The 13,337-nt window shown below is 38.3% G+C and overlaps 3 protein-coding genes across 3 annotated transcripts; 1 reads left to right on the top strand and 2 right to left on the bottom strand.

The window, feature by feature from the left end:
* The first annotated feature begins 190 nt into the window (after positions 1–190).
* Positions 191–1,387, top strand: LOC133842294 (uncharacterized). The gene is made up of 4 exons (XM_062275334.1): positions 191–559; positions 625–751; positions 808–1,175; positions 1,234–1,387. Exons 1-4 carry the CDS (start codon positions 549–551, stop codon positions 1,385–1,387), a joined length of 660 nt encoding a protein of 219 aa, XP_062131318.1. The 5' UTR covers positions 191–548.
* A 65-nt stretch (positions 1,388–1,452) lies between these two features.
* Positions 1,453–4,987, bottom strand: LOC133842293 (leucine-rich repeat and death domain-containing protein 1). Its single transcript, XM_062275333.1, has 6 exons — positions 4,591–4,987; positions 3,445–4,417; positions 3,201–3,383; positions 2,993–3,140; positions 2,608–2,919; positions 1,453–1,746 (listed from the first exon to the last, which is right to left on the bottom strand). The coding sequence occupies exons 2-6, from the start codon at positions 3,773–3,775 to the stop codon at positions 1,590–1,592; spliced, it is 1,131 nt and encodes a 376-aa protein (XP_062131317.1). The 5' UTR covers positions 3,776–4,417; positions 4,591–4,987; the 3' UTR covers positions 1,453–1,589.
* Positions 4,988–5,134: 147 nt separating this feature from the next.
* LOC133842292 (F-box only protein 39) lies at positions 5,135–8,001 on the bottom strand. The gene is made up of 6 exons (XM_062275332.1): positions 7,861–8,001; positions 7,639–7,793; positions 7,331–7,579; positions 6,931–7,275; positions 5,602–6,036; positions 5,135–5,531 (listed from the first exon to the last, which is right to left on the bottom strand). The coding sequence occupies exons 1-6, from the start codon at positions 7,946–7,948 to the stop codon at positions 5,253–5,255; spliced, it is 1,551 nt and encodes a 516-aa protein (XP_062131316.1). The 5' UTR covers positions 7,949–8,001; the 3' UTR covers positions 5,135–5,252.
* Positions 8,002–13,337: the final 5,336 nt, after the last annotated feature.

The following is a 13,337-nucleotide window of genomic DNA, read 5'->3' as shown; positions in this document are numbered from 1 at the left end:
ATGTTTGCTTTTATTAAAAATGTGTAGCGGGTATCTCAAGGGCATGCACTTCCTACTGTAGCTTTCTTTATCATATTAAATTACTTTTTTTCCATTCTTAATTTAAACATTTTTTAATTTGAATTGTAATAATTTTTATAATACTGCTTCATAATTCATGAATTTATTTTTAAAGGTATTAAAATACTACTAAAATAAAGTTTAAATATAAAGCCCAATGGAAATTTCATTAATTAATACGTGTAGTGCAGCCTTAAGTCTAATTATATTTGAAACTAAGCCTAACCACCACTCAAATACTGACACCTAAGCGCCGTCGATATAGAAAGACAGAGAGGAATAGTGTTGATGCAGACAACACGGAAATGTGCTAATTGGGCGGACATGGAAAAGTAGGAAACCCGCAAAGCACGTGCATTTTTCTGGCACCTCTCTCTCTGTCGAGCTTGTCATTAAGCTATGAACCATGAAGCGCCCGAGTTCAATGCTAAAGCCAACGATCATCATAAACGATCCGCCGCTCGAGCCGACAACACAGAAGCGGAAAAATGAAGCTCATGTAAGTAAGAAATAAAAAATTATAAATAAATTTAATACACTGTTTTTTTTTTTTTAATTTTTCAGTGGCTTTATTACACTATTGCTGCTGGCGCTGGACGCTGTGCAGGCTCAGAGAGCCAACTTAACATCCTGGCGTCATCATCGTCGCCAAAAACGTTTTCTGATCTATCAAAACGGTGGTGTGATAAAGGTAACAACAAAATAATTCAACTTCATTGGAAAAACTATTTAATTGTTTTTTTCTAGATGGTGACAGGTACCGCATTTCCTGTTGACTTTCAAGAAAAGAATGCATGGCGTCAGCTGGTCTGGCTAATGAATTATCACTATCAATTTAGTGAGCCAACTTCGCCGATTTACTGGTGGAAACTCTGGAACTCTGGGCGCGACCTCAAGGGGCCCCTGAAACTAACCAAAGAGCAACTACAGCAGCAACACCGCGTTGAGGAGAACAAAGTGGATGAGCCACAGCTGATGCTTTACTCCTTTGCTGAGGAATACATGAATCGGCTTGGCCAGCATGGTAAAGAATGTCTCCAACGTTTGATCTGTGAGAATGGTCAGGTGCACGAGCACAGTGGACTTTATGCCCAGTTGTTGCACAGGCTGCTAACGTGAGTAACCTACTTCAACAATAATGTGACGTTGCCCCCTGACACCTTCCTCCCATAGACCCCACAGATCTTTGGATGCGCGCTACGTGGATGCTTATCACATGGGCAGACATGGCATCAATTGTCGCCGCGCTTACCCCAAGGCATCGCATTGTCTCCTGGATGATTATGTGCATGTTCATGAGCGTGGCCTAACGCAGAGTTACACTTAAGCTGGACTTAAAGTGTTGTTCTAGTGCATCCCCTGGAATGAATAGGTGCCGGTTGCCAGTAGTTAGTTGGGACACTTTAATGACCTCTTCACAACAAAATACGCTTAGGTGATTAAATAACATTTATGAAACTAACACTTAATTAAACGTTGCAAATTTTATATACAAACATCCACAAGTATCGTAAAATGTCGCGAAATCTCTAATCATTATCATCATCATCATCATATTCGTCGTCGTCATCAGAAACTTTCCAGTTCAGTTGATAATATTTCTTCGAGTTGCTTGAAAGCCATTGGAGTGCGCAGTTCTGTGTGCAGAAGTTACAGGTGAACAACTGTTTCGAGGCACTGCCGCGTCTGCAAAATCAAAGAAATTAGGTTAAGCTTAAGTAAGGTGTGTTTTGATAGAGATATTGATTAATTGTTCTCAAAAATGTAGCTACTATCATTTACGAAGAAGAGTTAAGATTAAAGTAATAGCTTTTCCAAGACAATAAATAGTAGATTTAGGAAAATTTTCGAAATTCTAGTAACTCCTAATTGGTCACCTAACAAGCCAACCGAAAATTATAAATGTTCACAGGTAAAATGAAGTAACATTAGGCAGTAAAACAAACTAAACATCACTTTAGCTTGGCTGGTGCTATGTTTGATAGTATAATTTGAGTTGAATGAATGGCATTATAAATACGACTAGTAAAAAACAATGACTTTAAGATATTATAATGATATAAAGAAGATAAAATATATTTAGAAGAAAACTAAGATTCTGTGATGATCGATCGTTAGTAGGTTCGCATTATGTTGGACCGTAAAAATGTGATGAAACAATGTAAAACCATAATAAATTTTGGGAGTTTTTTCTAAAAAAAAATGAGAAAAATGTGCGGCTTAGCAATTATTATTATTGAAATCAGTGTAGCCGTTAAAGTTAAATTTATAATAGTTAATTTACTTAGAGCACCCAAAACTTGTATGAAGGACTGATAATAAGCCGATAGCAAACAAATAAGAGAAACACAATAATTCTATGCTTTAAAAAATGTTTTTGTGGTGCTAAGTATGGAATTCTAAGTATTTTTGCATTAAAAGTAAAAGTTTAAAATTGTATAAATGGGCTGAGATGTCATTAGGCATGGATTTATAAATGAGAAGAGTAAATTAATACCCTAAAAATCATTATTGACTGGAAAAGAAAACCAAAATTCATTGACTCACCGCTTGACAACCATGAAGTAGTAGGTTGTATAGAGGCATCGGGAACAGTTTGTAGTCGTGCATCGGGCAATAGGCCCATTGTTGATGTGTGCACTCATGTATGGCTCGGGCAGCAGACGATGGAGTGCATCATTCTCATAGATGGGTATTTGGCGATTCAGCTTTTCTACCGCATGCAAACAATCATCGTAGAGTGTGACTTGGTTCTCTGGCGAGGGGACGGGAAAGATTTTGCGTGTACCCACCGGCAGAAGCAAGCGATTGCGGTTTTCTAGCTCACGCACCCAGAAGAGACCCTTTTTCGGGATGGAACTGTGTAACAATAGTAAGAGAAAGTTTAGCAAGCTGTAAATATTTTGTTTATGCTCTCTATCTCTTTACTTACAGCGGTGTTAATTTCTGCCTGTTGTCGTAGAAATTCTGATAGAAACGCTCGTAGATCATGGGTATATAATTGACGGAGGTATTGTGAAAGATGCGCACATGATTCATAAACTTTGAGAGCGCCGCCGGTAGATAAATAAGAGCACAGCCTGCAAAACAGAGAACAAAACGAATGGCCAAAGAGTTTTCTCTTTTATGTGTCTACTCACGATCGGCGGCAAGTGACTGCAGCATGGGCAGATTGGCAATGCGCTCAGGCAGATGCAATAGCGCCTCGTTGTCGCTCACGTTGAGCTCGTTGAGACGCACACATTCGCTTAGCTGCAGGGGCAGGCGACGGAACTGATTGTTGGCAATGTTCAAATGCTCTAAATTGCGCAAGCTACTCAGCTCTAAGGAAGAGTTCACGAATGGGGTCAATGCCAAATGGAATGGGGATATCGGCGAACATACCTTTTGGCAGTTCCGTTAACTGATTGCCACTGACATTAAGTTGTTGAAGTTGCAGCAATAGTCCCAATGTGTTAGGCAGTTCCTTGAGCACATTGTTGGAAACATCGAGGAACTCCAGATTCTCCAACATATAAATGTCGACGGGCAGTTCACTAAGATTGTTACCCGCCAAATGGATGAACTTTAGCGTGGTAATATTGAGCAGCCATTTGGGTATGACGGAAATGTAGTTCTCTTTGAGATAAACCTCCTCAAGGTCCTCGTAGAGAAATAAGTCCATGGGCACATCCTTAAAGTTCAAATAACTCCAATGCAGTATGGTTTTATTCATATTGAACGAACGCGTTTGTTACACAATATTTTCAATTTAATTGATACAAACGTATTTTGATAGCTGTTCGCGTTTTATTGTTTGTTTGTTTATATGCTTATATTTAGCCAGTTGAATTTCATTTTCTTTTTACGCGGTCATGATCAAATTTTGGCATGCGGCGCCTTCACTGTCACCCACTAAACTGGTCCCCCCCAAACAACATCTGCAGGTATTAGCAACAGTTTGCTCTGTAGAGCAGGCTAAAATTGTCTCAAAAACTGATTTCGAAATGCTCGCAAACACGCAAAATTCTCTGATCATTATTACTCTTAAGTATATTTAAAATTTATTTTATTTATAAATAATTTTTTTTGTTTTTACTTTTTTGTTTGCATTTTCTTTTGTATGTCACACGGCCGTATACGTAATGTGCCGCCTGAAAGTATGCAATTGCGGCAAAAGCGGCAAAATTTAAAAAGCTCTTTTACTCTTGGCACTGACATTGAATTTTGTTGGTTTTCACTGCAGGCAGTTGCATTGATTTGCCTGTTGTATTTATTGTTGTTGCACTTCCCAGTTCAAGGTCAGCGAATAAACACAAGCTTTCAGAGAAGCTTTTTTGTGCTGAGTGTTTAGCGCGGGTTCGAGCATTGAATTGAACTAAAAAGATTGCAAACCAGTTGATTGAAAAAGTTCAGCTAGGTCTAAAAGCTTTCGCAGAAAGTAACTGTGCTAAATATAAGTACTAAATATATTACTAAAACTTTGCTGTGTAATTGGTGCGGACGTTTGTCCAACAAAAATGTTGATTGTCTTATGATGTTTATTATTACCTATTAATAATTTTGTATAGAAACACAATTGACGCTCACTATTTCGTTGTGCAAAAACGTAAAACGCAATTTTTGATTTTGACGTAAATAAATTATATTTCGTATAAAACTGTTTTGTGTTTTTGTGACAGTTGTCACTTAGGTCACTTCGTTGTGAAGTTTATCAATAATGATGGTGGTGATGATGACCATGATCATGGTAATAGTAGTCGTCGTATGGTGAATAGTGATGATGGTGGTGGGGATAATACGGTGATCCATAGTACGACGATCCATAAAATGGCACCTCGACAGCTATGGGTAGAGGAAGTTCCACGCCGATAAATTGTGGCACTGGAACAGCGTCCAGTTGCCCTATGAGTAGGCCTAATACGGAGACTGCAAAAATAGCTGAAAAGACTTTCATAGTTCGACGGTTGCGTATCAACTGAACAGAGCGAAGAGTTTAGCAGCTGTTTTATATGCTAAACTAGTTGCGAAGTTTCACCACAAATTAGCAGTTAATTTTGTTGAATGTTTTTCCCCGCATCAAAATTAGTAAGTTCAATAAATATTTGCTTTATTTGGCATAGCAAATCGTCAATAACTAATAAAGCTCTTCACCCTTTATCACAAGTCTTACTTTCAACAAACATATATACATGCTTTAAGTGGGCGTTACCTCACGCGCCCGCCTTAACATTCACTGTGAGTAGCTTAAAGTCGTGATCGCTGAGCAGATTCCATTTGTAGCCCAGGATCTGTGAGATTTCTCGTTCTACAGCCTCATAGGAGCGAGAGTTTCGCTTCAGCCACAAATAGAAGTCATTGCTCCACTCTGGATGCCTTGGCCAATCGCACCTCAAGATGACAGCGAAGCGTCTAACGTGTAACGTTGCCAAGTTCTTGGCAGTGCGTGCAATAAGCAACAGCGTCGATGTTGACACCTTTTCACGTATAATCTACGTTGGAATGAAGTAACGTTAATAGGCAATACAATTCTTGGTTTGCTTTGGATGGCCATAAGCTTACCAGTGTGTCCAGGTTGAAGCACTGACGACACATCAGCAGCAGCAGGCTGTCGATGCGATTGTGAAATGGCTTTGGGCTGCTGAAGCGCGGCAACAGTTCATGCCCATAGACCGCCAGAGTGTTCTTATAGTGATCCACCATTCGGATTACCAGCTCGGTGCGGATGCGCGCCCGAGGTGCCCAATAAGTGATGCTGTGGACAGGTGCCTCGGGCTGCATCACAACCTCGCCATCCGTTAGATTCTCCAGTCGCAGATGAACTCGCAGACGTGGATTGGTGAGCTTTAGGCTGCGCCAGGCCTTCACTCCGCAGGCGCTGATGGTCAGGTGATTGGGTGTATAGCAGTTTTGCAGCAAATGCAAATGACGCAGCTTTGTGTCCGCCAGCAGTGAGAGCACATCGTCGTCTATGTTTTGTGGTGATATGGTGAGCACCTGAACAATACAATAATAGTTAAAGTTTGATTGTCTATTGGGGGAGAGCAGTGAAGAAGAGTTTGCCAAGTTTATCGCGGGATAAAAAGAAATGCTACAAATTTTATAAAAATTATAAAAGCGTTTTGCTAAAGCGTTATAAAATGCACTATTTTTAAAATTTACGTATGGATTTATAAAGTATTGGAGCAAGAACAAGTAGTATAGTACCATAATGGCAGATTAGAGTGAACATAATTAGGTCAAACTTCAAGCTCATATCGTTTGAATATATATATGGGGGATTCTTTGGCGAAATTTGTCGCGTGCGATACTATTTACAGTAAAAAAAATTAACAGAGAGAATTTTACAAATAAGTAAAGGTTATTCTTATAGGATTAGCACTCTATTTAGAGTTGAGATTGTTTTTCGGATTTTTTCTGTTTTTCGATCAAATATATAAATTCGTTATTTTTTGGTTTTCGTACAAACTCGTTCATTTTTGCAATTATCTTAAGATAGAAAAATAATTCCAAAATCATTCTTGGCTTAAGTTAAAGTGCTAATCAAGTGTTTTTCCCCTTTAAATTTTGTAGCTCACAACATTTTCGTGTATCGTGTATATCAATAATATCATTATTGATGGCAATCAATAAAATGTATATAGGAAATTCCAAAATATTTTTCATTAATTATTCTTTAATTTAAAAGCCCATCGATTAGATCAGAAGAAAATCTGTGAGGCTGTTATCGAGTAAATGTAAGCTTGCTTTGGATTTTGTTTTTTACATAAATTTGGCAGATACTTTTAGCATATATTAGCTGCAGTTTCCGTTTTCCCCAGTTTACAAGCTTCTCACGTAATGGCTTGACCAAAAAGTGGAATTGACAACATTGCAGGGCTATGAACTCACCCGTAAATTGAGAAACAATCCTACATGCATGATGGGACAGTGCACTGTGGTCACATTCACCAAATTGAGGACACGCATTTTGGTGCAACAACTGCAAACAACTTCATCCAACAGATGATTCGCCTCGAAACGTTCCAAAACAAAATCGACCAATTTCAGAGTATGCAGATCGGTCAGACGCAGCAGAAGTTCCTTTAGACCCTTCAGCAGCTGTCCACCAGTGCCAAAGAGTTTTATGCCTTCGGGATCATTCGGCTGTGACATATTGCAAGGAAAATGATACACAAGCGAGCGTATGCAACGACCCATGCCGATTAATTCGGATTGAGGATTGTGTTCGAGACCCTGAAAGAATAATATTATTAATATTGATTTATACACATAGTGCATATGATTCTACCTTATCAATGCTCCACGACAGCAACGTCATAAACTGATAGATATTATTGAAGCTATGCCAGGGGCGAAACTCGATGCCTCTGAGGTGTTTACCGATGCGAGCCAAACAGTTCTGGGTACGCATATGATCCAAGCAGTATTGCCAACCCGAGTAATAGTTGTACTTCGGACGCGTCAACGTTCGATCATCGACCACAAAGTTGTGCCACACCGTCGGCAAGTAGAAGGTTCTGTACCAGTGTCGGCAAACCTAAAAGATCCAACAGCATTTAACATAATTCTACTAAGAGAGAGCGAAAATCCACTTACCAAGCTTGCATAGTAGCGCTCTTTGGGTGTGAGATAGGTGAATATTTCCTCCAATGCGATGTTGGGCAGTTCGGACCATCGGGAATAGACGCGTTGCGATTCGTCCAGTTGATCATTTTCGTCATCATTATCTTCATCAATATCTATATAGCAGGCTGACAGAAAAGGTAAAATTTTATTTCAATTTCGAATGTTTTTTTTAAGTTTTTAACTTTGCTTTACCTTTCTCATTTTCATCGATCTTCCAGCCTGCCTTGTGCATGACCTCGAGCTGGGCGCTTCCCTTGCGCCCAGCATTAATTGTGGACATATTTGTATTTGATTAGCTTTTCCTCTGATTTTGGGTACGAAATTATTTACAACATGAGAAAAAGAACTCAAACACACATTACTACTACTATATTCCACTCTAATTTTGAAATTTTTGGCACAGCTCGCTGTTGAAATTTGTTTTTGTTTTTTTTTTCTTCGGTTTTTTTTGTTCTTATATGAGATTTATTTTTATATAGTTGCGACGATCGAATCGTTCTCGCGTGGCGCGTTGCGTTCCGTCGCGTTTGGGAGACGACTGACAGTCTTCACACAAATTCCTTCAAGACTACACACTAAAATGCTATTTTCGAAAATGGGAACGAAATAAACGAAAAGTTTCGTCAAGTTTCGAAATTGTTAGAAAGCCGCGCGCGCACATTCGTTGAAAATTTGACGGTATTTATTTTGCTTACGTTATTTTATTATATTTGATTTTGATACTCTTTCGTTTTCGTTTTCGTTTCTTTTTTTCTTCTGTGTACAGCGAATGAAACTGATGTGTTCGATGTTATTGTTATAATTAGATGCCGGCATTATGTGGCATAGGGCTCAATGTGGCAGCAAACTGGGGCAACTTGTTGATGTTGCCGCTGACTGTTTCATTGAGGTGTTTATTATAAATAAACTTTTTTGTTGTGTCTGCCCCGCGTAACGCGATCTAAAACTAATCGCTACACCAGCTGACTCTCTTAGTATTACCCATAACGCATTCGAAATTTCTTTTCATTGTGCTGATAAGGTTTAGCAAATGACGTCGTGATATGAGGGTAAATATATACTATAATTGTTTGCAGTTCCAAAATAAGACTCATATAAATAAAGTGACTAAGAAAAGGGCTGTAAATTATGAGAAATCCATTTGTGTAATTGAAATCGAACATTATTTACTGATTTATTTTTGTTGCTCAAGTTTGACGTGATAGTTAAAATGTTCTTATTTTTAGATAGAAGAATTTGAGAAAAATGTTGGCAAAAACGCATTTGACAATCCTGGTCGGCTTCCTTTGACATTTGACACCACTTTGCAGCGCCTTTTGCAGGGAAGTGTAATGACAATGTCCTTATTCGCTTTGCCATTCTGCTTCTCAGCCATTGTTGTTGCCGTTGACGATGCCACCAACTGCTGTCCATTTGCCATTCTCCATTGTCCATTGTCCAGCGTCCTGCATTCAGTGTCTACATGCCATCACCATTGAGGAGCTGCACTACGCTGGACGCCACTACACAGAGGCCATTGTCATTTCCGGCAACGCAGCAGGTACACTTAGCGGAAACAGCTGTTTTGTATTTGTAGCTTGGCGGCAGAGTCTGAAAGGAGCAGAAAAATGTAAAGGCATTTTGCAATTTTCTTTTGGCGTCAAGAATTTTGTGTAAAGTGACCAAAAGCGACTTGGTGCTTGTTATGCTGTTGCCTTTGTTGTTGGCTGCGTTTTCTCCATCTGTTGCAGTGTAAAAATATCCGTTGCCTACTTTTAGGATCAGCGCATATTTCGCGCCAAAGCACTTAAAAATATGTTGAATATTTTATAAGTTGTGCGCAACGAGCTGGATGTAAACAATGTGAAATGTGCAATGTGCAGTGGCCCCGTAATTAAAACAAATTTAAAAGCAGTTAACACATACACCAACACAAAACACACATACATACAACAAACACACGTGGTACACAGCTCAGAAGTGAGCTGGCAGCACTTCCGCATTTGGTTTGAACACATCAAATATGACAGCAAAACGTTTTCGTTTTCGCTGCCACAAAATTTGACTATGCAAATTTGAATGTCAACAAAAAACTTGCAGTTTAACCCAAAAACCTTATTTTGCGGCGTCGTTTGCCATTTGCCGCTTCTGGCAACAATTTCGTAGCATTTACCAAATGCTTTCGACTCCTCTCGAGTTTGGCAGCACGAAGCGCATTGCGCAAAATTTATGCAATCTGTCGGTGTTTAGTTTGTGCGTACGTATGTGTGCGCACACTTATTAGAGATGTGTGCGTGACGAGCTAAATGAAATGTCAAATTGTAAATTATTGTGATTTTTGAGGGAAGATATTAAGTTATAAGTATTTTCCTTAATTGTAAAAATTACACATGCAGTCAAATTTTTATGATTTATTTATTTCTTACACTTTTTTATTAAAAGGTAATAATAATTTAAGATTTGTTTTAAACAAATGCTATGTTGTTAGCCTGATGTCCTGTATTCGTTTAGCATTTAATTTTTAGCTTCAATACTTAGATAATATTCTTATTGTTCGTTAGCGAATTTTATTTAACGTCATCTTAAATACTTACATAGTATTTACCATTAGTATACAGCTTTGGTTGAGTGTGTCCAGTTTACCGTCAGGGAAAATTCCCGCACGGAGTGTAAATTGATAGTATTGCTTGTCTGCTGGAATATATATGTAAAAATATTGTATTTGTACTCATTATGTTGCTTCTGCGCCCATTTATAAATACACAGTATGCTGTAAATGTTATATTCATAATTGTAAAAAGTAGATTGCGTGCGATATTTCGTCAAACTTTCATCTCTGACATGCATATGCATGAACGGAATCATATACACATACATATGTACGTAAATAGTTGAGAACTCGCGTATGTGTATGCGTGTGTGTTTGTATGTGTGCGTGTCTATGTGTACCGGCAGCTTAAAACTGTAAAACAGGAAGTTGCTCGTTGGCTTGGTTAGCCAAGCCCGGCCAAGCACTCGACGCTGTCTTCCTGACTGCCAATTGCATTGTTGTTGCTCTTGTTGTAGCTGAAGTTATCGTCCCTGTTGCTGTTGTTGTTGCTTGTGTTGTTCTCCATGTTGTTCTTAATTTTGCTGTTGGCCTTGCTCAGGTGCATCGCGTTGGCAGCTGTTTTGGGCCATTGTTTAGCCGTCGGATGTTGCCAAGTTCTGGCATTTAATGTATAATTTTGCAGCATTTTAATTACATGCTCTTCGCATGTCTCTCTCTCTCTCCTCTCTCCTCTCTCTCACTCACTCTTTTCTACATATTACATTATTCCAAGTGCTGTAAACTCTGACATGTGGTTATGCAAATTGGCGGCTTATGGCAATGGCTAAAATGTCGCATGACTTTGATTTTTGTTCATATGCAAACTGCATTTGCGTTAAAAATTTTAAATGCAAATCATTTGCCAGTTGCTTTTAGCAAGTCATTTAATTTTCGTTGTTTTGCTTTCATAGCATAACTTGTAGCGTCTTAGCCTGTTGGCTAAACTTCTGTCTAGCCTGCAGAAGGGTTTGGAAGTAGAGAGAATACGTGAGTTTTCGCTTGAGTACTTATGATATATGCAACTATTTACTTATTCATGCGTAACTTAGAATTAAGTTCTAAGGTTCAAGGTGCAGCTTGAGCAACTGGGGCCTTCAGGCTGATTGGATATTAAAACTAGCGGTGTTTCATAATTAAATAATTTAAAGTACAGGACAATATCAATTTATCCGACTATCTAGAGTGTTCTCCCAAGAGAAAAGTGTCCGCCTGAAGGGTAAATGTGATTTAGTTATATTTCCTTCAGTACTCCAAATTTTCTATATTATTGTCTTCTAAATGTCATACCTATTCCAACAATATATTACAAAAATCCACTTTTAGTGCATTTTTATCTTTCTATTCTTTGCGAATAGCTTAGTAAATCTTTTGAGAGCTTGTCATATTACAATGGTTCTCAAATTACGAACATTTTACCCCATATTTTGTTAAACAAACAATTTTACTAATATTTATATAATAAACTTTAAATTGATTCGTATTTAAATTATGTAGACAGAGTGAACCGAGTATGTTACAGTCAGACATCGTGCCTTATTTTAATATAATATTAATATATGCCTTTATATAGTTACTTATAGGAAGGTTTAAATGAACTTAATATAAATACACTACATGTGTTTGATTTCAAATTGGAAGACTGCGAATTCTTCGGATTCAAGATTAATTTTAATATTGTTAAATATTTATTAATATGTTAATTTTATATAAGGGACAACAAATAGCTCTTCGCTATTAATTGTACAAGGGATCTCGACACACTTGAGTTTAAACTTTTCATTTACTCTACAGAATTTTCGTCTTTTATCTCAAGCCTCATTTCCAACATGTGCATGGTTTTCCGAAAACTTTCTGACAGTTGCAACTGCCGGCTATGAATTTGGATGCGCAGCTGTTACTTATGCAAAGTTCTTCTGTTGAGTGGATAACTTAAAGCCCCGAAGTTTTATATAAACTCCTCTCACATATAAGACTAAATCTCAATCACTGCGCTCACCCACCAAACACCCAAATCCCAAACTCCTGCTGCAGAAGCAACAACAACTCAATTGCAATTGTTCTGGCGTTGTCACTTTAGTGCCCAACCCTTGTTGGAGGTTTGGGGTCCGATGCCACCCTTCGTAATTTGCCTTGACAATAGTCATGCATTTTAATTGAGCAGCAGCTGCGGTTCATCTAGACCGCCCCCCTCCACTGCAACCCAGCAAAAGCACTCTCGGCCACACCCCTTGGCCACCCACTAAACGCAGCAAATTGTGGCCATTAAAAAAATGGCATTTAAAATAGAAACTTTTTACATTTTTTTATTCAGCTTTTCTGCTGTTGTTTTTTTTGTAATATTTTCCGCTTTTTGTGGGGAATGACAGCAATTATTTGTAAAATATTTATATTACAATTGAATTGAAAAAGTTTCTGTATGTGGCAGTTGCCCCGCAATAATAAAAACACGAGGAACAACTTTTTTGGGGGGTCTCTAATAAAATGAATGGAAATTAAAGCACTGCGAATATTTGTTGGTGTGTGCAAAACAATTAAGCTAAAATTGTTATTGCAATTTGAAAACAATTGTCAAATTATGCAAATGCCGCCTGATTGCCAAAGTACTTTTCAACACTACCCCCTCGGTGCTTCGGAAAGTGTCTCGCCCCCTTTCTTGAAGCTAACAAGGTAAACAACTCCACACTCCTTGACAACCTGCGAATGCTGCTCAAAGATTTATGGCCACTGCTTGAGGCGCAATTCTTCTGGTTTCTACTCTTCTTTCTTTGTCCGCTGCTAGTGTGGGTTCTATGGAGAAGATGCCGCACACAAAAGTTGAAAGTGGCACGTTGTCAGCTGCAAGGCGATTGCAATTTGCATAAAAATTCATTGGTTATGCGGCAAGTTGACAACACGCAAGAGCCAACAGGCTGTCATACTTAGCTGACTGGAGTGGAAACTTGAATATTCTTTCTGGTGTAAGTCTATGTTTAGGATCTGTCGAATAAGTTTATTACTAAATGTTTTCAATCTTTAATACAATAATGCGTACTGTTTAAAGTGATTATTGTTGATTAAATAATCTTGTATTAGTAACAGCTTAAGAACGAAGTCAAGTCAA

The sequence above is a fragment of the Drosophila sulfurigaster genome, chromosome 3 (genome assembly GCF_023558435.1).
Source record: "Drosophila sulfurigaster albostrigata strain 15112-1811.04 chromosome 3, ASM2355843v2, whole genome shotgun sequence".
In the NCBI taxonomy this organism is placed as follows: Eukaryota; Metazoa; Arthropoda; class Insecta; order Diptera; family Drosophilidae; genus Drosophila; species Drosophila sulfurigaster.
The sequence above is the reverse complement of the archived record's forward strand: the minus strand, read 5'-3'. Positions and strand labels throughout refer to the sequence as shown.